The sequence below is a fragment of the Bos javanicus genome, chromosome 11, assembly GCF_032452875.1.
Source record: "Bos javanicus breed banteng chromosome 11, ARS-OSU_banteng_1.0, whole genome shotgun sequence".
Lineage (NCBI taxonomy): Eukaryota > Metazoa > Chordata > Mammalia > Artiodactyla > Bovidae > Bos > Bos javanicus.
The window spans coordinates 97539122-97566366 of record NC_083878.1 but is presented as its reverse complement, the minus strand read 5'-3'; the positions used below and the strand labels follow the sequence as shown (position 1 = coordinate 97566366).

At 45.3% G+C, this 27245-nt stretch overlaps 1 protein-coding gene across 14 annotated transcripts in view; it reads right to left on the bottom strand.

Annotated features, from left to right (window-relative positions):
• RALGPS1 (Ral GEF with PH domain and SH3 binding motif 1) overlaps positions 1-27245 on the bottom strand; it is a 297598-nt gene that overhangs the window by 150267 nt on the left and 120086 nt on the right. For all 14 annotated transcript variants that reach the window (XM_061433551.1, XM_061433547.1, XM_061433548.1 and 11 more), the window contains one exon: positions 11997-12123. In XM_061433551.1, coding sequence (XP_061289535.1) covers positions 11997-12123 — 127 coding nt within the window. The remainder of the gene's footprint in view (positions 1-11996; positions 12124-27245) is intronic.

Sequence of the window (27245 nt, the reverse complement as noted above, 5' to 3'; positions counted from 1 at the left end):
AACAAACAATGTGTTACTTCTGTCATTTTAAGAGTTTGTAAAAGGATCAGTGGGCTTCCCGAGTGGCTCAGTGGTAAAGAATCCACCTGCCAATGCAGGAGATGCAAGAGACGAGAGTTGGATCCCTGGGTCAGGAAGATCCCCTGGAGAAAGAAATGGCAACCTACTCCAGTATCCTTGACTCGGAAATCCCATGGACAGAGGAGCCTGGCGGGCTACAGTCCAGGGGGGTCACAAAAGAGTCAGACACGACCTAGCGACTGAACAACAGCAACAAATGGAAACGATCAGTGCGAGCAGAATGGCACCACTGGGCACAGCCTTCCTGGCCGCATGAAGTGGAGCTCTCGCCCCCACTGCCCCCCAGCACTCCAGCCCTGAACAGGCACTCGTGGGACACTGAAGACCTGGATGCCTTACTCTAGGCCTTTCTGAGGATAACTTCCTGGGACCTTTCGGGCCTCATCAGCTTGTCCTCAGGCACCCTTCTTGCTCACAGAGCAGCTGGAATTCACCACCTCTGCCCTAGAGGATTTCCTCCTCTCAAAAATAGCTTCTGAGAGGGACCCAGAACTTCCTGCTTGTCCCAGAGAGCCATCTGACAGTCTTTTTTCTTACTGAGTTTTTTTTTTTAACGATAAATATTTTACAGCAAACAATTATTGTTTACTCCGTGTAGAAGATTATCTGGGGTTCGCTGCATGCAACAATTTTCCCTTCCCAACAACCCCATGAGGTAAATCCTGTGATTATTCACATTTTAAAGACCATGGAGGGAGGCAGAGGGGAAGCAAGTAACATTTCCAAGATTATTCAGCTAATGAGCAGTAGAGTCAGGACCTAAAACAAAGTGGTTGGCCAGCAGGCCCCTGGCTCTTAACTACTCTGATATACTGTCTCCAAAAAGTAAACAGAAAATAGCATACATCTAAGGACTCTGAGGATCAGTGGCTTGCCCTGAATTTATGGGTTCACAGAGTCCTCTCCATAAACAGTCAAGAGCAGGTAGGAAGTAATTCCTTCCTCTTTGCCCCTGCACTAGTCCCTCGTTGCAGACATCAGCTCAGCACCCACAGCCCAAGGGTACACACCTCCATCTTCACCACTAGAAGCCCAGACCCCAGAGACTAAAGACCAGAGAGAGGGAGAAAAGGAGTCTTTCCCTCCCTAAAGCCTGCTTTCCATAGTCTGGAGTTCAGCCTGAGGCATCTGCTCTGTTTGGGAGATTGTCAACAGCAATCACGTCCTTTTTCTGGGTCGGCCCTACCTCCACAAAGGAACAGGTCTCAGCTCTGGACTTCCGTTGATACAGCAAACCCAAAATACATACAGGAATTGCTGGCTCGCTCCACCATCATGTAGGCCGCCCTGTGGGGTAGCTCAGCATTTCCTGATTCCTGCAGTTAGAACTTGCCTCTCTGTCTCTCTCTGGCCCTGACTGTAACCTGCTCCTAATGCAGTCCCGGGGCCTGCTGTGTCTCCTGCGGCAAGTCCGTGGGCACCTTGAGGACACTGTTTTGCCCTCTGTTTCTGCAGCATCTCTTGAATTCCCATGGCGGGTCCATACAAAATATGTGTGCAATGGATGAATGAGTACACTTCAGGCAGTTCAAGTCTGTTTTTTTCAACACTGAGACCCTGACAGTCGTTTGTGTGTTGAGTTTTGCAGCTCGTTTTGGTCCAGCACAGATGAGGAAACCACAAAGCAACACACGGGAGGCAGTGACACAGGTGGGGCCGTGCACTGGTTATCCATCGCTGTGCAACGCATCACCGCCCCCCATGCCAGTTAGCAGCTACAATAATGAGTATTTGCCATCTTGCAGTTCTGTGGGTCAGGTGTTTGGGTGTGTCTCAGCTGGGTGTGTCTCTGGCCGTGTCCCGTGGGACTGCAGTAAAGCTGTCGGCCGGGGCTGCGTCTCCTCTGGAGGCTCCGCTTGGGCGGGATGTGCTTCTGAACTCACTCACGTGCCTCCTGGCAGGCCTCAAACCCTCGCCACTGGCCTCTCCACAGGACTGCCAAATATTGAGCAGCTGGATTCCCCATGGATGTGTGCACCAAGAGGGAGGAAGAAGACAGCAACACCCCCCAGAGAAACAGTCCTTTAATAACCGAAGCCTGGAGAGATGTCCCGTTACTTCCGTCACACTCAACTTGCTGGTAGCAAGTCAGTGTGTCCCGCCGTGCTCCAGGGGAGGGGCTACAGAAGGAATCACGGGGCGCTGTCTTACAAGCTGTCCACCACGTGAAATCTCTCAGATTCTCAGGGCTACTTTCCCTCCAAAAGAGACACCCCAACGGCCCCAGGTGAGTCCTGAGGCTGGAGAAACTCTAGCCTTTTCTGCATCCCTAACCCTTCACCTCTTCAGGGCTGGCTGACCCTGGCAGGGCCCTCCATCTCCCATCTTGAGCCCCCCGTACCACATAGGAGGGTCCTGGCAACATTCCTCTTTTCCACCCACTCTCTGGTTTCCCCAGAGGGTAAAGGGCTGTTAGCGGGAACATTCGGTATCTTCTGAGGTTACCAGGCACTGGGGTCAGACCGGGGTTTGAGAACTGGTCTCACCATTAGAAAGCGGCACTAGTAAGTGGTGAAAGTTTAGTGAGTTTTTCTCAGCTTGTGCAGCTGTAAATAAGTTAAAAAAAAAAAAAAAAAAGTGCCTCCCTGAAAGGAAGAGGAGTTGGGAAGATTAAATGAAACATTGTGTGTAAAATGTTTGGTGCAACACCTGCCACATGGTGGAAAACGTGTGCTCTAGTCTTCATTATTATTACTGTCAGCTTCTAATTAGACACTCAAAGACTAAAGGTCAAAGGAGAGCAGTCATCCTGATGACTCTAACCGATTCCTGCTAGGAAAACACACCTTTGCTGGCACAAAAATGGCCTCATGCTCTCACGGCCTTCTGGGGATCACACAAAACTGCTTGACCCAGAGAAAACCTGACTGCAAGTCCTTCCTGTGCCCCAGAAGGGACCAGTGTGACAAGGTGCTCAGCTCTGGGCCACAGAGCATGGAAGAAACAAACCTCCCCTCCAGCGTGTTTTCCTCCCACATTGTTTCTCTCCATGGAGACAGAGATGATAAACAGAGGATGCATAAGTTAAGGTGGGTGGAACCCCAGCGGTGAACAAGAAGTCTTGAGTTAAACTTGGTATCCAGCTGGCATACGACTTTGGTAGGTCATAAGTGAAATTGTAGGGATTCCTTCATTTGCAAAATGGGGGTTTTAAAAACATCCACTGGCTTTTTAAAAAGTTTTAATTAATTTCTTTATTTTCGGCTGCACTGGGTCTTCGTTGCTGTGCTCAGGCTTTTCTCTAGTTGTGGCGAGCGGAGGGCTACTCTCCAGTTGCGGTGCGTGGACTTCTCATTGAGGTGGCTTCTCATTGTTGAGCACAGGCTCTCGGTGCGCAGGCTTCAGTCATCATGGTGCATGGGCTTAGTTGCCCCTCCGCATGTGGGATCTTCCTGGATCAGGGACTGACCCCGTGTCTCCTGCATTGGCAGGTGGATTTTTTTTTTTATCACTGAGCCACCAAGGAAGCCGCATCCAATAGCTTTTTGTAAAAACTGAGCAGGACTGTGAAGTCCCAGATAAATGGTGGATTTTCAGGTAACAAATCCTGAGATTGCAAAAGTAAAGGCAAAATCCTGTCTGGAAGGGAGAGGTCTGAGATCATATGCAGCTGAGGACTAGACAAAATAATGGGAAAGGATTCCTTCTGTGCAGATGCGTTGTGTCTTTGTGTGACTCTGCTGACTGAGAAGCACACAGCTTTCGCCTGCCTGCTGGGCCACTGAGGGGGTGGATGCCTTGATCTGGGGGAAGAAGAGACCTGATCTAAGGCTCTCCGGGCTCAGGAGGGAGGGCAGCAGGTCAGGGCCTGCAGCTTGTGGCTATCGGGTAGAGAAGGCAAGGAGCATGGCCCTGGGCTCCAGGAGCAGGCTTTCTAGAACGCAGGCTTTTCTCTGTGGCCTCGACATCCCTTAGCCAGCCCCAAGCTGTGCTCCCCCGGCTAAGGAAGGAGGAGCCTAGCTCCACATGGGTTCAGCTGGAGAGACAGGGTAGGAAAGCAGGAGATGACTGGAGGGAGGGATCAGAGGTTTGCGGCCAGGCAGTAGGCTGAGGCTCCAGGAACGACCAGGATGGATCTGTGGAACAAATGAGTATTCCTTGGGGATTCTTGCAAACACGTGGGGTGGGGAAACTGAAGGGAAAAAAGACTGGATTTCCTGCATGTGGAATGGAATTTTTTCAATTGGGCATTAAAGGAAAGGATTGCCCTTAATGCTGACAAGCCTGGGGACAGCTGGATAACACTGTGGTCACCCTGACTTGGGAACCACCCAACTTTGGTCCTGGTGTGGCGGGGGCCCCCACCAAGGAGGAAGCAGAAGCTCTGCTGGCATCCTTCAGCTCAAGCCCTCCTGCCTTGTGGAGGAACAATCAAGAGAGCGTTATGTCCGTGCCCTTTTGTCTCTGCTCGAATGCACACACATCTTCATCCCCAAAGCCCAGGTACAGGGAGACACCATCTCCCTCATCCTGATGATGCATCTCCATCAGGCAGACATGCTCACCGAAGTCTGTTTTAGGTCTTTCCAAGGTTTTGCTCAAAAATGAGCTGCTTTCAAAAGGGCTTTCCCTCTCCCACCTCCAACAGTTTCTGAAATACAGTGATGTGCCACAGGCTTCTGCATGGTCACCAGCCCGGCCTTCCCCTTACAGCTTGACTTTCTCTAAGCCGGGCATCTGCTGTCGGCCAGGAGACCCATGTTCCAGGCAAGCCCAAGCCAGGCACGCCCGTACTCTTAAACCCTCCTGATCCTCCACTGCTCGTGGGGGTTGGACCCTGAGCCTCCCACTCTCAGTGTCTAGGCCCTAAGAGACCTCACCTCCCTCTCACTCCAGCTGCTTCTCACGACCCTCCTGCCCTGTGCCCCCAGCATTCACTACTCTCCAGCCAGTTTTTCCAACAAACGTCATTTTCCCCTACTTCGAGGCTCTTGCACAAGCTGTTTTCTTTGTCTGGGATGCTCGCATCCCACCTCCTCACCCAGCTCACTTATCTTTTAGGGCTTCCGGCCCCCAGCTTGGGACAGGCCCCCTTTATTTGCTCCTCTGCCTTTCCCGCCACGGTGCTCAGCTCATTTGGTTTCTAGAGTGCGCTGCTGGTGATCAGAGCTGGGCCATGAGCTCCACGGGAGCAGAACCAGAGTCCGACACCCACTCTGCAAAGGGCTTGGTGTGTGCTGCCCTCAGGCCCAAAGCGGGAGCCCCTCTCTTGCCACCTGTTCTGGGGGCTTTGGGGCATCGGGATTAAATCCTTCTTTTTGGCCGATAACTACTTCTTTTCCAAAGTCCTTTAGATATCCCTCAGTTTAGGTCTGTTAACTTTATACTCTGAATCTGGAAACAACTTGCCTTTATTTTAAACTTCAGAGTCTCTATCTGAAAATAAAGCCTTACTTTTTTTAAAAAAATGGAAGGGTTTGCTTATTTGAAGGAACAGCTTAGATTCTAGAAATGTACTTCACATATTAGAAGTTTGGGTAAATTTACCAAGAATCTAAATGTTCTCTTTACTATTCAGAACTGTCAGGATGCCTAGTTTTTGTTCCTTGAGAGAGATCACCATTTTCCACATTGCCTATAGTTACTTTTAGAATCAGGCTCTAACCCTTTTAAAATCCATTACATTCCTAATTTGATTTAGCTATTTCCTGGAGGGAATTATAGGTACTAAAAACCAAACACCCTGTAAGTCAATAAAGGCTGCTTAGAACAAATGCTGTTAGCTACTCTTCACAGCTCACAGCCTGCTTCTGTTATTATTTTGACCCAAACTGGGTATTTACAAGGAGTTGCTATCAGATAAAATTAAGCTACAAATAACTGACTCGACTATTTCCCACCACTGTTTTTGCACTCTGAAGTAAACGGGAATAAACTTTTTGAGACAAAGAGAGTCTTATTTTTAAAATGCAGTAAGTTTTTCCCTCCGTGTTTTTTAAATTATGTTTCACGAGAAACAGTGCACCAAAGTGCAGCCAACTGGCTCTAAAATTTGCATCGCAAGGAGCTGGAACACACACCCACACGGTTAATAACAACGGCTAGCACTACATGAGGCGATCTTTACATGGAGTAAGCGACACGGGTGGGAACGGTCGGTCCCTGGAAACCAGGCGGTGTTGAACCTTCCACAGCGGTTTAAAAGAATCGTTACCAAAGGAAAACCCATACTTGCTATCAGAGGCGAATAACCACTGAAGCAGCATTCGAGGTCTCAAGCAGGAACTAAACGAACACAGCAGCTGGAAATATCAAGGACTGACCTCAAGTTCCTCCCAAAGAATAACTCCCTCTCCCCCAGGGAAAGACCTACAGTGAGGATGTTGCCAGGGGAAAAAGAAATGGTTTCAGACATTTTTTCCTATATTGTACTTTCCAGGAATTATGTAACTTTTCCTCTTTTGATAAACAAATCCATCCCTAGGACAAGCTGGGTTTTCAAGAGGAATCTAGTACTACAACCACAACCTCCATTTGGGCAGGGTCTCTCCACAGCCACAGAGGGCAGCGAGGCCCCGGCTGCCCTCAGGATGGGGTCTCGTTTCATCCTTTTTAATGAAATCGTGCACCCCCACACCCCATCGTAAACCCTCACACAGCGTCCTGAGGACGGAAAGCACGGTGGATCCGCCTCCTGTTCTTTCCATCTGACGTGTACGTGTCAGGAGTCGTTCTGGTGCAAGGATGAGAAGCGCAGCCCAGCTGGCTTAAGAGGGGAGGGAGGGCCTCGTGGGGCTGAAGGGGCAGGAGCAGGCCATGGAGCGGGACTCACTCGGGGGCCAGCAGGAGGGTCTTCCAGGAGAACAGAGGCCCACACGGAACCTCTCAGGGAGGACCTGCCAGGAAGGCAGCTGCGATGCGATGACCAAGGACAAGCAGAGGGGGCCGTCCAGAAACTCAGTGGCGTTGGACTGGGGCACAGGCTATGTGTCCGCTGGAAGAGCGGACCTGTCCTTCGGCCTGACGTGGTCACTCGTGAGGGGCATCTGGCCAGCGGTCTGAACAGGGGGCTCATCTGAAGGGGAGGGGTCTGGAAGCATACGCTTAGTCTGATGAGAAGGGACATAGGTTAGCAAGGGGAGGCGGTACTGGTCCAGTCTGCCCTTGGCTGAGGTCCAGTGACCGATCCCTCAGAGGCCCAAGACCGCACTGCTTTGTGGTCCACGAGCAGTGTCACAGCAAAGTGCCAAGATAATTTATCCTACTTGTATAAAGTGTATTAATCCCACTGTATTATTAATCGCAAGTGTATTATTAATCCCACCATACTAGTGCCCGATGGAGACCATCCACAAGTCATAAATAGCAGAGGACATACGGGTGACAATTGAAAGGGCGGATAACGACCTGAGCAGTGGAGGTGGGGAGTCGGGAGAGGGCAGCGTCAGAGCCGAGGGCTGACAGCCAGGCCATCTGGGCCGAGGCCTGGCTCTGCCGTGCTCCTGTTATGTGACCCGAGGCAACCTCTCAGCACCTGCTTACTCACTGGGCCATGGTGAGCGTTCACTGAGTTGATGCATTAAAGCACCTAGCCAAGTGCCAGGCGCAGAGGAAGCAGGGGATCAACAGCAATTCTAGTGATCATTTTATGAGAGAGAAGAGGCCATCCTTAATCCTGGAGCACCTGTGCTAGTTAAACCAGGGGTTGCCCCCACCCTAATGCCACCAACCCATTTTCAGATCGATCAGCCTCAGGCAAGGCGGGAATGGGCTTGGCAGCTGGGCATGCCCAACCATCTACATATCTGAGATGGTGATTCACCCCCATGGTCACCTAGGTGGAAGGATACTAAGTTTACAGCAAGCTATAAGATGAGAACAAAGAAAGGATAAGAAAGTGTAAAAGAAAAAAATGATAATTCAATAACATTGCTTAAGTCTAAACACACGGAAAGACTTTTACTCCCCTACTAAAAGGCAAGATCTCTCATACTGGGCCCAGCTAAATATGATTTCTGGAGGAGGGCATGGCAACCCACTCCAGTGTTCTTGCCTGGAGAATCCCACGGACAGAAGAGCCTGGCGGGCTGCAGTCCACGTGGTCACAAAGTGTCGGACACGACTGAGCAACTAAGCACAGACAAGCACACACAAATATGATTTTCAAGGATCACACTTAAGACAAGACAACTTAAAATATCAAAATGAAAAATACAGTCAAAGATTTATAAAATGAATGCAAAGGAAAAATAAATCAGATTTCACAGAATCAACATCGATGAAATAAAAGCAAATAACAAATGGAATCAAGATCATTTTGTATGGGACCCTTCATAACAAATCTGCAACTGTTAAAAACATCTATTCAGTCATTGATATCCACATGGGATTGGCTCCAGGACCTCTGCAGATACTCAAATCCAGGGATGCTCAAGTCCCTTATGTAAAATGCCATAGAATTTGCATACAACCTACGCACACCCTCCCCTATACTTTAAATCATCTCTGGGTTACTTATAATACTTAATACGATGTAAATGCTATGTAAATAGTTGCCAGCATATGGCAAATTCAAACTTTGCTTTTTGGAACTTTGTGGATTTCTTTTTTCAAATATTTTCAGCTCAGGGTTGGCTGAATCCATGAATGCAGAACCCAGGGGTATGGAGGGCCAACTGTATACAAAATAAAGTAAGGCAGAAACTATTAAAAATGTAAAGTGACTCTAACATATATTTCTGTTCCTGATCGACCAGGTTGTCAAAAATGAAAATCTGAATGTTATAATGTAATTATAAGAGTAACTTGTGAGATTACATCTTCTCCAGCACCCATGAAACATTTACACAAATTGATCTTATATTAAACCACAAGATAAATATCAACATATTTTTAAAAACCTCAAAAGCATATGGGTCATATACTAAAACCAACATTGAAAAAATTAGAAGACTGTTCTTAAAAAGCAAAGCCCTTCATAGTGGTGTTATCCACAGTAACGCAAAAGTGAAACAACTCATACGTCCCTCAAATGATGAACAGATAAATAAAATGTGGTGGGGCTCCGCTGGTGACTCAGTGGTAAAGAATCCACCTGCCAATGCAGGAGACACGGGTTCGATCCCTGGTCCGGGAAGATCCCACGTGCTGCGGAGCACCTAAGCGCATGGCCACAACTACTGAGCAGGTGCTCCAGAGTCCATGCTCTGAGACAAGAAAAGCGGCTGCAGTGAGAAGCCCGTGTACTGCAACCAGAGAGTAGCCCCGTTCTCTGCAGCTAGAGAAAAACCCACATGGCAACAAAGACCCAGCACAGCCAGAAATAAAATCAATAAAGTTTTAAAGAATAAAACGTGGAGCATCCATTCAGTGGAATACTATTTGGCAATAAGAAGGAATGAAACACTGATTATGCTCTAACATGGATGAACCTTGAAAACATAACACTCAGGGAAAGAAGCCAGTCATAAAAGACCACATTGTACAATTCAATTCATATGAAATGTCCCAAATAAGCAAATCTACGAGGCCAGAAAGTACATTAGCAGTTGTCCAGGGCTGAAGGTGAGGGGGTGGAAGGGAGGTGGCTAGAGGAAAAGGAGTGACTAGAAACAGGTTCGGGGTTTCTCTTTGGGGTGATAAAGATGTTCTAAAATTGATTTTGCAGATGGTTGCAGAGCTTTGTGAATGTTCTAAAACCATTGGTTGTACACTTTAAATGGGTGACACATGAATTACAACTCAATAAAGCCATTTGAAAAAAACCAAAAACAAAAACCTCAAGCCCTTGGAAATTTAAAACATCACTACCTTAAATAACACTTGCATAAAAGAAAAATTGAAACTATAATTATTGAACACTTTTAAGACTATTGTGAGCATACTATACATTTAAACACGTAGGATACAACAAAAGCGTCAATTAGAGGGAAATGTATACCAGTAACTATTTTCCAATGAAAGTGGAAAGAATAATGTATACACAAATAAGCCAATAATTTGTTTACAATAACAAAACAACTTTAAGGAAAGCAGAAGAGATGAATCGTAAGAGACAAAAGAATAAATTCCATATTTCATCAAATTTAGGATGTCATCTATTACAAATTTAGGATGTCATCTATTACAAATTTAGGATGCACCATTATTTTATGTATCGTAAGGAACACTGCTGCCAATTAACCAGCGCCACAGTGCTTTGTTACCACCAGTTGAAAGATGCATCCCAATTTGAGAGGTTTAAAAATGCGGAGGGAAAAGGCACATCCTAGACTGATGGAATACAGCAGATTAGAAAGCAGGAAGACAGTGGACTGATACACAGACACAGAGTCTAATCCTTAGGAAAGACCAACAGACATACCTCTGGCAAAGCAAATTAAAAAAAAGAAAGAGAAAATGAAAATGCACGCTATTAGGAATGCAAAGCAAATATAACCCCATATACACGGGAGGTTAAAATGTACAAGCGGTTACACAAAACTTTTCAGTCAAAACAAACTGAGGAAAAACTTTATGCTAATCATTTTTAAAACTTGGATCAAATGAACAATTTTCTACTAAAGTTTAATTTTCCAAATTAGTTTTAAAGGAATTTAAAAACTGAATACACAATGCTCATAGAGGACATTTAAAAGTTGTCAAAAATGTTATCTCAAAAAACTTGCACTAGATTTCTGAAAATATTAGGGGTCATATCCATAAAATCTTAATTTCCCTTGTTCTTAGTATTATTTTATATCATAAAATTAGCATAACTGTGAAAACCAAACTATAAGAAGTATTTTTCACCTGTCAAACTGGCAAAGGGAAAAAAAGGAATGATAAAGGAAAAAAAGCACATGAAGACACAAAGCATTTGTGCACATGCGGAAAATAGGCAATTTCTTTGCCCTCTAATGTGAACATAAATTGTTACAACCTCTATGGAGAGCGTTTTGAAAATATATATGAAAAGGCATAAAATTTCACATCAAGTTTTGACCCAATAATCACACTTTCAGGAATCTCTTAGAAGATAATAATCATAATTACACGTAGGAAATTTATCCAACAGGGATGGCCACTGCAGAATTTTAATAGCAAAAATGTAGAGACAATTTATATGTCATTATTAGAGAGCAGATTTCAGTTGGACAAATCCAAGTGGGACTGAGTCACAGTATAGAAATGCAGGTAATAACATTAAATGTTCACAATAGAGTAAACATACAGATTTTATATGCACCCAAATGAATGAAAAGATTTGAAGCAAATAATGTTTATCTCTGGATGAGATAACAAATGATACTAATCTTCTTATCTATTCCTAATTCCTTTCAATAAACACATAGTATTTTTGAATCAGTAAAATCAATAATCATTATAATAATTTCATTGAGACAAATCTTACATAATATATTATTAATGCCCAGAGAACCAGAATACAGGGGTTTGGGCCTGAGTTCCCCCAGTTCAGTCTTCCCTAGAGGCTCAGAACAGTAAAGAGTCTGCTGACAATGTGGGAGACCCAGGTTCGACCCCTGGGTCAGGAAGATCCCCTGCAAAAGGGAATAGCAACCCACTCCACTATTCTTGCCTGGAAAATCCCATGGATGGAGGAGCCTGGGGGCCCCCATCCATGGGGTCGCAGAGTCGGATGCGACTGAGCAACTGACACACTCCCCCAGTTCAGAAGGATGGGGATAGACCAGTAAGAGTCTCGTGATCCTTCTGAGCTACAGGCTGCGGAGGCTTGGGATTCACTGGGCATCTGTATCAGCAGCAGAATATCCCTTGTTCCAGGACCCTCCTCAGGAAGTCCCCATTCTCAGGGAGTCCCAACAGCCTGTTCTAACCTGAAGAGCCAACCAATCACCTTTTTATCCATGACCCATGCTGCTTTGTGGAACTTTCTCAACTAGAAACTGTAAAAACATCTCATCTAGCACTGAGTAGGTTTCTTAAAAAAACAATAATCCTATTCAGACTCCTACCTAGATAGGGAATACTGGGAACCATCTTCAGGCTTCGGATATATTCCCGAGTCCGCTTGTAATTATCTTCTTTGGACATCAGGTAGTCCAGTTTCTCAAAGGTGGTCTTGTCTTTTCGATTCAAAAGCTGGTGGAAGAAAAAAAGAGTATGAGAGAGAAGGCAAAAAAACTAGAAGAAGCTAAAGAGAAAGGATAACTGTGAACAAAAACTAAAAGGAAACGTGCTAAATGGTATGTCTGTGGTCTGCGGAATCCTGGGTGCAACTAAGCATTGTAAGAAGCTGTGTCTTGTGGAGATGAAACGTTTCACAGCTCAACTTGGTCATTTTTCATAAAACCTTACACTTAGAAGGAACCCTCCAGAGCTACCAAGTCCATTGTTCTGTCCGAGACTAGAATCCTCTGCATATGACCAACACCATGGTGCACAGACCCCGCAACAACGAGGAGCTCAGAGAGTAAAGCAAATTCCTCAAGGTCACCCAGAGCAATTTCACAGCCCCATTATGTCTCTCTCCCTGGGTCCACAACTTCTTACTCCTCCTCAACATCTCTGCCATTACTGAAGGCCCCCTCAAAATGTCACCCACTTTGCCTGCACATTCTGTGCACCTAGCCAGGCCATCTCTCCAATCAGGGCTATCTCCTCCAGATCCCCTGTGGTCCATGGCTGTGTCTTATTTACACTGGCTACAGTGTTTTAGTCAAAATAAGCTACACCTTTTTTCTACATGCTGTCATCTAAGGGGTGATTTAGTTACGCAACTAAAGGATAAGCAGATACCCACAGCCCAGAGATTAGAGAAGTAAGATCTTTTATGACTGAGATCTCTGGTATGTAAAGCTGGTTACCAGTTAAAGGATGGCTCTGTGTTCATAAGGAGGCTTCCTGGAAGAAAGGAATAGAAACTGAATCCTGGTTCTCCAGACCTGATGCTGTGGTCATCCCGCAAGTTCTACATCAAGGCCCAGTGCCAGAAAATGGCAATGAGGCTCCTTGAATAAAATGGCTTTGAGGAAAGGAATCTAGGCCGAGAGCAGGCTTGAAAAGAGGATATGGGAAAGGGTCAGTGGAGAGGGTTGGCTCTGGCACAGCACGTGGCTGACGTTGGAAACCCCCAAGTTTAGCTTCCAGGGCCAGTGCCTCTGGGATCTGAGATCCATGGCTGAGCCCAGGAGCATAAGTGGAGAGGGACCCTAGGCCAGGAGCATCCTTGGTGAAGTGTGGTTTTGAGACCCCATGGTCTGTGCAAGGACCAGGACCAGCCACCCTGCCACATCCATTAGACTAACGTAGGCCAGTGGCCAACAGTTTCATCATACAGCAGAGAGAAGGAGAGCAGTACTCCCCAGCATCAGGGGAAGCCAGCCTTTCGAACTGAAGCGGCCTTTTGGGTTCCTGGGACCCAAGTCTGCAAATCCCAGGCTGAGGCCATGTCTGGTGCATCGGGGAACTCAGGCTGCCTTGGCTAATTCCTTGATCCTCAGCCTCTGGAGTCACAGAGGATGCAGCTGTGCAACAGCCCAGCTGAGCAGTGACAGCTTAAGGACTTCAGAGAGGAGAGGCAAAAGAAAAAGCAGAAAGGACGTCCCCAGTAATGAAGAAGTTGGAGAATAAACAGTGAGGTTTTTTTTTTTTTTTCATTGAGAAATTCAGGACACATCAGGGGATGCTACACAGATGCGAGGAACAACGGCTGCTTAACCAGCTTGTTAATTTAAGGCTGTTATTCATCATATTAGCAAACGGACAGGAAATAACGCCATCATCTCCCATTTGCTGTCTGTAAAGCACCAAAACATACAACTCATCTGATCTTTACAAAGCCCAGGGACGAAGATGGAGCCAGGATGACTGCCGCTATTTCAGGTTCATAATCACAAGTATTAAGTGACTTGTCAGAGCACCCTTGGGGAACTTGATTCAGTAGAGGAGAGACATGTATATTACAGCAACATGGTAAGTAAGTAAGTAGAGATAAGAACTCAGACCAACAGTAGGTAAATTATGGGCAAGGGAAGCATCAAGGGAAGATATAAAGAGAGAAGCATTTGAAATGAATGTTTAAGGATAAGAAAGTCACTAAATAAACAACATATACCCAGAACAGAACCAGATCCTCTAGTTGTGAATGGCCCCATTGTAAAGCTGAGCAGGCCCCTCACCCTCTTGGCTGGGAGGTCATCTCTTTATTAATACAACCTAGAAGCCCACTGAATCCTGTGGCAGTCACCCATGTTCATCCAGCAGTTCAACAAATCCCTATGTCGTCCTCATACACACTGCCGCTGAGCCAAACTGGAGCCTAAGTCTGCCTCCACTGGGTCTCTGGACCCAGCTGAGGGGCTGCCCATGTACCCTGGCACGTCTGGCCTATCTGCCTAGACTGTCAAGTACCTCGATGCATGGCACCACAGAGCTGATCAGGGGGTCATCTGTGTCCTGACATGGACACGAGGCCAACATGATCACAGTCCTGGAGGATGTCCCTAAAGATCACCCTGCAGACTGACCTCCAACCAACAACTGGAGTTCTTTAGTGGAGTGGGCCGACCAAAGGCAGCCACATTTGCACACTTCCCAAATTTAAAACCAGGCTTCTCCAGACCACACCTGCCTCTGTTAACCTTGTGTCTGTCTGCACACATACTTCCTACGCACCCTCCACCCCACCTACACACACACATTCGGAATGGCCAGGTCTAGTTAACTTCACTCATCTGCTCCATTCTGTGGCCACAAATGAGATTCAGGATGGCATCAGATTTCTCAGCGGGAATGCACAGGATGTTAGAAGACATGAAAAAGAACATCTATCTCCCAAGTAATATGCATACTATTTGAGAACTTCCCCTAGCAAAACGAAAGAATAAACCAAGGACAGGAGGATACGGGATGTAGGAAACAGTGGATCCAAACTAGCAGTAGTAAAGGGAGAGGACAGATGAGCAGCAAGGCTAAAGAAAGGCTAGTCTACATCCTTCTACCCCAGAAGAGGCCTCCAGAGAGAGAGAAGACTCGACAGAAAACCCAATGGGATAGCACGTTGGTGGGGTGGAGGAAGGGAATGGACATAATTTATTATGTATAATAAAAATAAAATTAAATAAAATAATTTAAAGATTTTATGTATAATATACATAAGGCCTGGTAAGATATTATATAATATTACATATGTTTATATGTGTATTTTACGTATACATATAAAATATCTGGTAGATAAGCAGTAGCTAGAGTAAGAATTTTTCCTTAAAAGGGGATTAGAAATGCCAGGGAAACAAAGGGATATTCCAGAAAGAACATGTTATTCACACTTAACCACTTAAGTATGGAGGAGCCATTTATGGAAAACCATACTTACACATTCCTAATAATTAAAACAAGAACACTCATTTAACTAAAGTGATGTAATTATGGTAACATGAGTGTTTTTGAAGAATGAGGGAAGACGGTTTAGGAAAACTAAACCAACATCCATCTTACAAAGAAGTCACCATATACTGTCCAAAGTGAGTGGATCGAGAAATTGCAGCAAAAACACATCGATGGAAACATGGCAGAAACCATAAGAAGAAACTGCTAAATAACTGAGTGTTTGCCTCTAGGGAGTGACTGGGTTATGCAGAGATGGAGCAAGGAGTGTTAGCTGCTTCACTCAGCCTTTCAGTATTTAGTGATTTTTAAAATTCATGCACACGTATTATGCTGAAAAATTATTTTAAGATTTAATTTTTTAATATAGGGTTTGTCTATTCAAAAAGAACAGCATTTACTTGTTCTAAACTTTTATTACAAGTAGTGCCATAAACTGAAAACCTCATATGCATTGAGGGTCCTTTAGATTTTAGAGTTTACAGGAAGCCTCAGGAAGAAACCATCAGAACTACATGCAAGAAAACAACTTATCTGCTTACCTGAGTCAAACAGACACTAAAAGCATTCACATTCAGGAAAGGAGAAACAAGATTAAACAACATATAGGAAATACTCACTAAATACAACAGGCAACTGTACTTCTAGTAAATTTTAGAAGTGCTGGGCCACCCTGAGATTTTTTCCTTCCATAACATTTATTATAATTGTGACTACTTAAACGATGACATCTGTGCTTCACTCAGCAAAGGATGACTCCCATGAAGGCTGTGACCATGCTGGTTATATTCATTCCATAATACCCTGCATCTATTATGGTTCCTGACACAGAGAAAACACTGCCTAAAAATCTGTTGAATAAAAAAAAGAATAAGAAAACTAATGACAACTTAAAAATTCAATTCTTTGGAAATTTTTGAATATTCCAATAATTCTTGAGTAAAAGAAGAAATAAAAGCGAGGGTAATGAACTATTTATAAACCAGAAACATAAAGCACATACAGATCATGATATGTTAAACTATGTGATGAGGTCAAAAGTGTACTGAGAGGGAAAAAATGCATGGTTTTTAATTCATATAACTAAACAATATGAATATAAATAAGCTTAACACTCAACTCAAAAAGCTATGGAAATTCGAGGGAGGGGTGAAGTAGGAGAAATTGATTAATATAGATAAAATCAGAAACCATGTTTAAAACATACAATATAAAACTAAACACTAAAACTATAGACATGATAACTAAACCCAAGAGCTAAATTTTATTAATAGCAATAAAACAGGCAAAACCTCTATGAAGTAAGGCAAAATGAAAAAATATACATTAAGATTGAGAAATGGGCATAGCTACATATAGAAAGTGAATTAAAATTACAAGGTAAAAATAAATCCCAGCCTTTTGATTTTAAATAATTTACATGGTGACAAACATCTGCTGCAAGGGATAAATGGCACATCTCAACCACGGGTTAAAAGCCAGGATGATCACGAATCTTGGTCAGATACCTGAAGAAGTGCGTTGCTTTTGGAAATGCCCCTTATCATGCTGCTAGAGAGCCTGTATGTGGCACTTATATTTGACTAATGATGAAAAATTCCCCTCTTCTGGTAAGTAGGCTCCATGGAATAAAAAAAAAGTCCTCCAAATCCTCTTTATGAGGACATTGGTAGCTTGTTCCCTTGTCTTGAGAGAAACAGTTCTTGATACGTGGAAATGTTTTTCAACAAAGAACGTGTTGCTCCAAATATGTTAAAACTGGCTCAAAATCCTACTTCAATTCCAGTGTCTACTGTTGGTATGGAAAGAATTTTTAGTGCTGTGGATAATCTATGGATCAATGGATTCAACAGACTGAAGATGCAATGAGAAAGGAATGAAACAAGGGCACTTCAAAAGAGTAATTCTTAAATTCTTCAGATATGAACTACTGGCTTCTGAAAAACAAACTATAAAGCCATATAACTAATGTAAAATAGTAGATGCAATGGAGACTATTATAAGTAATGTGAGGGAAAACTGTGACTCTGAAATTTAATAAGTGTTCTAGCAAGCTATCCATATCTGTCTTTGACTAAGGCTATTTTAAATTCTGTACAAATAGATGTTAACCTGTAGAAAATGTAGTAATGCAAACAATTCCAGTCCATATAAAGGCAACTGATGTCCCATAGTATCCCACTGATCATCATTCTGGGAATACTAATTTTCTATCCATTTTAAAGATGATTTCAGCATTCTTCAACTGACCATAAAGTAAAGTATTCTCAGTTCTCTTGAAATAAAGTTGGCTTAAAACTCAGCATTCAGAAAACTAAGATCATGGCATCTGGTCCCATAACTTCACAGCAAATAGATGGGGAAACAGTGGAAACAGTGACAGACTTTATTTTGGGGGGATCCAAAATCACTGTGGATGGTGACTGCAGTCATGAAATTAAAAGATGCTTGCTTTGTGGCTCAGCTGGTAAAGAATCCGCCTGCAATGAGGAAGACCTGGGTTTGATCCCTGGGTTGGGAAGATCCCCTGGAGAAGGGAAAGGCTATCTACTCCAGTATTCTGGTCTAGAGAGTTCCATAGACTGTATGGTCCATGGGGGTCACAAAAAGTCAGACACGACTGAGCGACTTTCACTTTCACTTCACTCCTTGGAAGAAAAGTTATGACCAACCAGACAGCATAGTAAAAAGCAGAGACGTTACTTTGCCAACAAAGATCCATCTAGTCAAAGCTATGGTTTTTCCAGTAGTCATGTATGGATGTGAGAGTTGGGACTATAAGGAAAGCTGAGCGCTGAAGAAGTGATGCTTTTGAACTGTGGTGTTGGAGAAGACTCTTGAGAATTCCTTGGACTGCAAGGAGATCCAACCAGTCCATCCTAAAGGAAATCAGGCCTGAGCATTCATTGGGAGGACTGATGCTGAAACTCCAATACTTTGGCCACCTGATGCAAAGAACTGATTCATTTGAAAAGACCCTGATGCTGGGAAAGGTTGAAGGTGGGAGGAGAAGGGGACAACAGAGGATGAGATGGTTGGATGGTATCACTGACTCAATGGACATGAGTTTGAGTAAACTCCAGGAGTTGGTAATGGACAGGGAGGCCTGGAATGCTGCAGTCCATGGGGTCGCAAAGAGTCGGACACGACTGAGTCACTGAACTGAACTGAATATCTTACTGAATCTCTCACTAATTAATAAGTTAAAATAAAATATTTGACAAATAATCATTTTATACTTGTATAAGTCATTATTTTATCTTTTAAAAAAACAATTCTTTGACAGTTTATATGCACATATACATAAATACATGCAAACATAAATACACAATGTATAATCTTGTAGATCAACTTTAATCACGTTTCCAGTAATTTTGCTAAGTTTTAAATAAATTATGCTCATGGCAACCCCAAGAGACATTCCCAAAAAGCCCAAGAGTAGAGCCAGGAGGATGACCTTGGTCCTTGAATGGAAGTTTGCCAAGGGTCCATCCTGGGTCCAGAGCTGGTCTGCATGGCTGAGCCATGGAAAGGGCTGGCTAAGGCATGGGAGAGTCAGAAGCACTATGAGAGGGCTCTGGAAGGAGAGAACAAACTCCATTATGGGAAGGAGGAACCAGGAAAAGGTGATCCTGGAAACTAGTCTTGCTGGGCTTCAACTAGCAGAGATGAGGCTGGAGAGGCCCCAGAGGCCAAAGAAAGTATGAGCAGTGGGCTGGCAATGGGAACACACAGCGATGCTCAAGGGAGCAGCAGTTTGGCAGAACTGTAGGCAGGTGTTGCCTTGGACAAGACTGGGAAGGTGAGAGAGAGATGGAAACTCGCCATTTGGCAAAGTATGCTTTTGACTAGGTCATTTTGGATACTGTGGACATGTGATGGCCAATTTGACAGCTTATTCTCCTTTTCCAGATCTTTCAACTCAACTTGCCAACAGGGTGCAAATCACAAGCGGCTAAGCATGAACAGTTGAATACTAATCAAAGGGGAAAGAATGAGTTGATTGTGGCTGTGTTTGAGCAGGAAATTCCTCTAGCCAGCTCTTGCGTCTCTTCCGCACGTGACCTGGGGCTCTGGGTTGCTATGTTGCTGGTGGCAATAGATGCTCCACTGGCCACAACTGAAAGGTTTATGATTTGTTTTTCAGGGCAAGGAAGTAGGTGTGAAGTAGGTATGAAAACTTTTGGTATTTGCTGCCATTGCCAAAATGCTTCTATTATGTCCTCTGCACCCTGCAAGAATCTCCCTACCCAAAGGTTCTCCTCAAATGCCTCATTCCCAAATGCAAGTTGTCCTGAGAAACACCCACTGGAACACACCAAAATCCCTTTATCACCTAAGCTCAGTATCTTCCCTAACTCGAAGGGATCACTGAAACCTAGAGTTAAAAATCCAAATGACAGCTAAAACTTAACTGAAAATATTCATTATTATAAAACTAGAAGTAGTGTAGTAGTGTGCATGCTCTGTCATGTCTGACTCTTTGCCACCCCATGGACTGGAGTCTACTAGGCTCCTGTGTCCATGGGATTTTCCAGGCTGGAATACTGGAGTGGGTTGCCAGTTCCTCCTCCAGGGGAACTATCCAAGCCAGGGATCTGTTATATCTCCTGCACTGGCAGGCAGATTCTTTACCACTGGCACCACCTGAGAAGTATTGTTCAGTTCAGTTGCTCAGTAGTGTCTAATTCTTTGCAACCCCATGGACTGCAGCGTGCCAGGCCTCCCTGTCCATCACCAACTCCCAGAGTTTACTCAAACTCATGTCCATTAAGTTGGTGATGCCATCCAAACATCTCATCCTCTGTTGTCCCCTTCTCCTCCTGCCTTCAATCTTTCCCAACATCAGGGTCTTTTCAAATGAGTCAGTTCTTCGCATCAGGTGGCCGAAGTATTGGAGTTTCAGCTTCAGCATCCGTCCTTCCAATGAATATGCAGATGACATCACCCTTATGGTAGAAAGTGAAGAAGAACTAAAGAGCCTCTTGATGAAAGTGAAAGAGGAGAGTGAAAAAGTTGGCTTAAAGCTCAACATTCAGAAAACTAAGGTCATGGCATCTGGTCCCATCACTTCATGGCAAATAGAAGGGGAAACAGTGGAAACAGTGACAGACTTTATTTTTTTGGGCTCCAAAATCACTGCAGATGGTGACTGCAGTCATGAAATTAAAAGATGCTTATTCCTTGGAAGGAAAGTTATGACCAACCTAGACAGCATATTAAAAAGCAGAGACATTACTTTGCCAACAAAGGTCTGTCTAGTCAAGGCTGTAGTCATGTATGGATGTGAGAACTGGACTATAAAGAAAGCTGAGCACCAAAGAATTGATGCTTTTGAACTGTGGTGCTGGAGAAGACTCTTGAGAGTCCCTTGGACTGCAAGGAGATCCAACCAATCCATCCTAAAGGAAATCAGTCCTGAATATTCATTGAAGAAGTAGTGCAATGAAAATTAAAATGATGGATTAAAAAGAGCAACATCAAAATCGTTACAACATACATCAAAAGGAATAAAATACCCAGGAATAAACACATCTGAGGAGGCAAAACACCTGTGGTCTGAAAACTGTAAGACACTGATTAAAGAAATTGAAGATAATACAAATAGATGGAAAGGCATACCGTGTTCTTGGATTGGAAGAATCAATACTTAAAATGACCATACTACCCAAGGAAATCTAAAGATTCAATGCAATATCTATCAAATTGCCAGTGGTATTTGTCACAGAATCAGAGCAAAAATTTTTTTAATTTGTATGGAAGCAAAGAAGACCCTAAATAGGCAAAACAATTTTGAGAAAGAAGACCAAAGCTGGAGGAATTATGCTCCCTGACTATTGACTACACTACAAGGCTACAGTAATGAAAACAGTGTGGTACGGGCACAAAACAGACATATATGTCAATGGAAAAGGATAGAAAGCCCAGAAATAAATCCACACACTTATGGCCAATCAATCAATCTACAACAAATGAGGCAAGACTACACAAAAGAGAAAAGACAGTCTCTTCAATAAGTAGTACTGGGAAAGCTGGACAGCTACATGTAAGAAAATGAAATTAGAACATTCTCTAACACCATATACAAAAATAAATTCAAAATGGATTAAAGACCTAAATGTAAGACCAGATACTATAAAACTCCTAGAGGAAAACCTAGGCAGAACACACGTTGACATAAATCATAGCAATATATTTTTAGATTCATCTCCTAGAGTAATGAAAACAAAAATAAACAAATGGGACTTAATTGAACTTGAAGCTTCTGCACAGCACAGGAAACCATAAACAAAATAAAAAGACAATCTATGAACTCAGAGAAAATGTTTGCAAACAATATGACCAACAAGGGATTAATTTCCAAAATACAAAAACAGCTCATACAGCTTAATACCAAAAAAAAAAAAAAAATGAACAACCCAATCAAAAAATGGACAGAAAACCTAAATAGACATTTCTCCAAAGAGGACATACCAATGGCCAACAAGCACATGAAAAGATGCTCAACGGCACTAATTATCGGAGAAATGCAAACCAAACTACAACGAGATATCACCTCAAACCAGTCAGGATGGTCATCACCAAAAAGTCTACCAATAACTAATTTGTAGAGAAATAATAAATTTGCTGGAGAGGGTGTGGCAAGAAGGAAACCCTCCTACACTGTCGGTGGGAATGCAAATTGGTACAGCCACTATGGAGAATAGTACAGGGACACTCCTTAAAAAAATAAAATTAGAGTTGTCATATGATCCATCAATCCCAGTCCTGGGCATACACCCAGAAAAAAACTCTAATTTGAAAAGATACATGCACCCCCATGTTCATAGCAGCACTATCTACAATTGCGGAGACGTGGAAGCAACCTAAGAATCCATCGACAGATGAATGGACAGAGAATATGTGGTACATATGTACACTGGGATACTACTCCGCCATAAAAAGAATGAAATAATGCCATCTCCAGCAACATGGATGAACCTAGAGATTATCACAGTAAGTGAAGCAAGTCAGCCAGAGAAAGACAATTATCCTATGATATCCCTCATATTTGGCACCTAAAAAGTTGATACAAATGAATTTATTTCCAAAACAGAAAGAGACTCACAGACACAGAAAACAAATTCATGGTTACCAAAGGGGATAGAGGTGGTGGGGAGAGGGGGAGAAAAAAAGAAAAAGTCTCATGCAATTTCATGTTAACTTGTTCACTAATTATACAATAAAAGTGCTGGAATACTTTCTTAAGAAAAAAAAAAAAAACACGGTTACATCGGAGCATCCTGCTCTGGAGCAGTGGTGGGTAGAGACCACCCCCCACCCAAAGGATGGGGGGTTGCTAAAAACTGTCTTTAATCAGGCAAGTGAAAACACCAGAGCTGTGTCGTAGGACGATCACTCCATGAATGAACAGCGTGAGAAAGGGAGTGAGACGAGAAGCAAGGGAACCACTAGAAGATGATGATGTTATCAGGTTATAAATCAGAGGACCTGGCTTACAGGGATGGTGGTCTCTGCCAGTCTATTTGAAAACAGTCAAGAAAAGTTGAAAATAATAATAAAAGCAGCAGCTAATACTTATCTAGCCCTTACTGTGTGCCAGGCATAGTTCGAAACATTTTTTTCATATATTTACTCATTTAACCCTCACCATAAGAGGCAGGTCCAAGGCTGGCTGAGCCTGGGAGTCTGATTCAAGAGTCTACACTCCTAACCTCCACAGGACACTACCCCTCATTTCTTGGTCATGTGGGCTGAGAGCCAAGAGCTACCTACCTGAAGTACAGGCTAAGGTGACATTTTCTCATAGGGACTTTTTCTACCTGTGTTCCCTTGGGGCTCCCCCAGGCTGGCCCGAGATTTTCCAGTGGGGGACACTTGCTGGCTCTCTGATTCCTGTGAGTAGCTGAGTTCCAGCCCGCCATAAGCGGGCATTAGAACCCTTGCCCCCTGACAGTTGGCAAGGTCTCCATCTAGCAAGCTCTCTGCGCTCTGCCCCCTGCGCTGACTCTGAGAGCATTCTCTGTTTCTAGCACACGGTGACTTCCCTTTCCTGGCTTCTGGCTCAGCATTGCTTCTTGGTTTATAATTTGGTTTATTTGTATGTGTGTTTGCAGCAGGTGATTGGGAGGGAAGAAAGGGCTTACTGCTCATCTGCCCAGTCTACCATATTGCCTCAAAGTCCAAATAGGTCCACTCAGAAAGCCTGGAACTAACCAGCACTTTCTGGAACCAGACTTTGATTTCAGACATGCCAGTGGTGAGCTGTCAAACAAACACGCGAGAAGAGGGCTCGTGGGAACGCGGGTGTAGGGCTAGAGAGAGGGGCTGGGATGAGTGTGAGGAGGCAGCCTCCACAGGAGCAAGATGGGGCTTTCCAAGCTGGGAAGACCCCATGGGACAGGACTTGGATCAGGAAAGGTGAGAGCTGGGCCAGAGCCCCGCCAGACACTTACAGCCCGTGGGTGAGAGGGACAAAAGTGGTCAGGGAGGAGCCAGCTGTCAGAATGCGGTGGGGGTAGGGGTGGGGAAGGGAATAAGCTGCGTGAAGAGAGATGTTTCAGGACGGGGGTGATAGATGTTGTGGCAAAGTGAAGGCAGACGAGGGTGCAGACATCAGCAGAACTCCTGAGAATGGAGACGAGGGGAGGGACCGGTGATGAGTCATCAGGGAATGTCCTCTCCTCCCCCACCTCACCTCCCCCATGAGCCATGGCTCAGGAAAGCCTGGGATAGCCTTGCCCATCATGATGTCCTCCACAGCATCCAAGGGGGAATTCCATCAGACACAGAGGGGAGAGGCACCTCCCGCATGAAAGATGAAAATCTGAAATATACGAATGCCACCACCCATCCACCTTCCTGGGATACCCGCTTAACGACCCTGCACCCCCAGATGCCTAAAGTGAGAGTCCGGCTCCCAGGCGGGTCCCCTCCAGACCACCGCCCTGCAGACCAGGCCTCCTGACCCATCGGCTGTGACTTCCTTCCGGCCAAGTTCTTCAGTTTTCATTTTGCTGCTGCAGATGGGTCAGACTCTCTGGATCAATTCAGTAGGAAAGAGCGAATCACGATAGGAACGTGTACAGAGCAAGCAGTGTGTGTGTGTGTGTGTGTGTGTGTGTGTGTGTGTGAATCACAATAGAACATGTACACAGCAAGCAGAGTATGTGTGTGTAGCTCATGACTGTAATTAAAGAGTGACTCACCCATACTCCGGGAATTCCATACCTTCAGGTCTCTCCTGTCTAAGTCCAGCTCCTCTTGGGACCACTCTGATCTGAGAAAAGGTCTCACCCTCGTCCCAGCTGTTGTTGCTATTGTTCAGTCGCTCAGTCGTGTCCGACTCTTTGAGACCCCATGGACTGCAGCATGCCAGGCTTCCCTGTCCTCTAGACAGACCCCTGTCCCGTGGGGTCTCCCTGGCTTGGAGAGCCCCATCTATCTTCTCCTCCATGCCCCAGTGGTAGCCGCCTCCTTGAGCTCATCCAATCTCTCTCTAGCCCTAGACCTGAGTTCCCAGCTGCTCAGGCCTCAAACCTAGGAACCACTCTCCAGGCCCCTCCTTGCTTCATCTCTGACATCCCATCCTTCACAAATCCCGCCACCTCTGTCTTCAGAATCCCTCCTCTCTCACTTTCCTTCTCTCCCGTGCACTGCCACTGCCCCAGTTTAGCCAGCACTGGCTCACTCCTGGATTCTGCCCTAACGCCCTAACCCAGCCTCATTTCCACTCTTGCCCCCCTGCACTTCCTCTGCAATCTGCTTTTCACAGAGTGCACGCATGCTCAGTTGCTTCAGTCATGTCCAACTCTTTGCAACCCTACGTACTGTAGCCCACCAGGGTCCTCTGTCCATGGGATTCTCTGGGCAAGAACACTGGAGTGTGCTGCCATGCCTTCCTCCAGGGGATCTTCCCAACCCCGGGATAGAACCCGAGTCTCTTAACCAGCCCCTGCATTGACAGGTGGGTTCTCTACCACTAGTGTCACGTGTGAAGCCACAGAGTTGAAACGTTAATTTTAAAAAACAAAACACAAAAAGCAACTGTGAACCAGATCGTGTCTGTCTCCTGTTTGAACTTCTCTCCAGGCTGAGCCCCTCCCCAGCGGCCCTGCAGCCCGCCCACAGTATGCTCACAGCGTCCCCCAGGCCCACTGTGCTCCGGCCACACTGGCTGTGGAGTTTTTTCCACCGCGATCTCTGTGCTGGCTGCGCCCACTTCTTGGCGCGGCTGGCTCCCTCTTGTCACTCAGGTCTGAGAGAGGCATTCCCTGGACACTCAGTTGATTCCTACCAATCCTCCTCTTTGGGTCTTCAGCATCACTTTTATTCCCATCTGACAGCTCTTGGTTCATTACTTCATGCATTCAGCACACATTTATTGATCACTTCTCGCATGTGCTTCAGTTCAGTTCAGTTGCTCAGTCGTGTCTGACTCTTTGCAACCCCATGAATCACAGCACACCAGGCCTCCCTGTCCATCACCAACTCCCGGAGTTCACTCAGACTCACGTCCATCGAGTCAGTGATGCCATCCAGCCATCTCATCCTCTGTCGTCCCCTTCTCCTCCTGCCCCCAACCCCTCCCAGTATCAGGGTCTTTTCCAATGAGTCAACTCTTCACATGAGGTGGCCAAAGTACTGGAGTTTCAGCTTTAGCATCATTCCTTCCAAAGAAATCCCAGGGCTGATCTCCTTCAGAATGGACTGGTTGGATCTCCTTGCAGTCCAAGGGACTCTCAAGAGTCTTCTCCAACACCACAGTTCAAAAGCATCAATTCTTCAGCACTCGGCTTTCTTCACAGTCCAACTCTCACATCCATACATAGGCAGTATCTCCCTTGGATAACATAAAAGCCCATGAGACAGGGGCTTTGACCATAGCCTAAGGGCCTGGCATGGAGTGGGAAAGGGAGAGTTTGATAAATACTTGATTTGCAGAAATGAATAAGAGCCATATGGTACGTGTGCTCAGGAAATCAGAGCTGGCTGATAGGACTTCTTGCTTAGGTCTCGTGGCTTTGAGGCCACTGATATTCCAAAGTGGGCCCAGCACTGGGATAAATCAAACCCTGTCTGCACTTTCCCAGGCCAGCAGAAGGTGACTCCGTCCCTGTTGGCACAACCAACCAGCATTTATGAAGGGCCTGGTATGTGTGGGCCTGCGCGCAAGGTCAGCCTCCGTCTTGTCACAGATCACCAAGCCACTGGTGCTCAGCAGCCAGGCCGACAGGCTGCCCTGCCCACCCAGTAATGACCAGCTGGCGCTCACTGAAGGCTGTCCATGGGGAAATCAAGTGGCAGGTCTCTTCTCACACCTGTAACCCCCTTCCACCCAGGTTTCCCAGATAGCCAGGGTTTTAGGGCAACCCAGGGACAGCACTCAGGGAGCTGGTCACACCCTGTCGCCAGGGCCAGTGTGCCAATCTCACGTCTCCAGCCCCACTTCCCGGGCAGCATGGGTGCCCACTCTTCCTTGCCCTGTGCCCGGCCTGACTCCAACATCAAGTTCTATCACAGACAGGTCATCCGGCAAACGGACAAGGATGTGGACGAGTGTCCCGTGAGGCAGAGCTGTGTTGTGCTGGCGCTGGCTCTCACCAGCTCCGTGATCTTGGGCAGGTCACAGGAAGCCTCAGCTTCCGTCTCTGCACAATGAAGCCTGTTAAAGCGCTGACCTTGGGGCTCCTACAGTTGGTGTGCCTGCTCCCCCTGCCCTGTGGGCCCATGTGTTCTCACCAGTCGCATATCAAGGGACAGGTGCGGGGAAGGGAAACAGCAGTTTCGGGGCAATTTCAATGGCTAATCTCATTAGCAGGAAAAGAAGTAGCAAAAGAAGGATGCAAATGAACACAACAAATGCATAGAAGTCA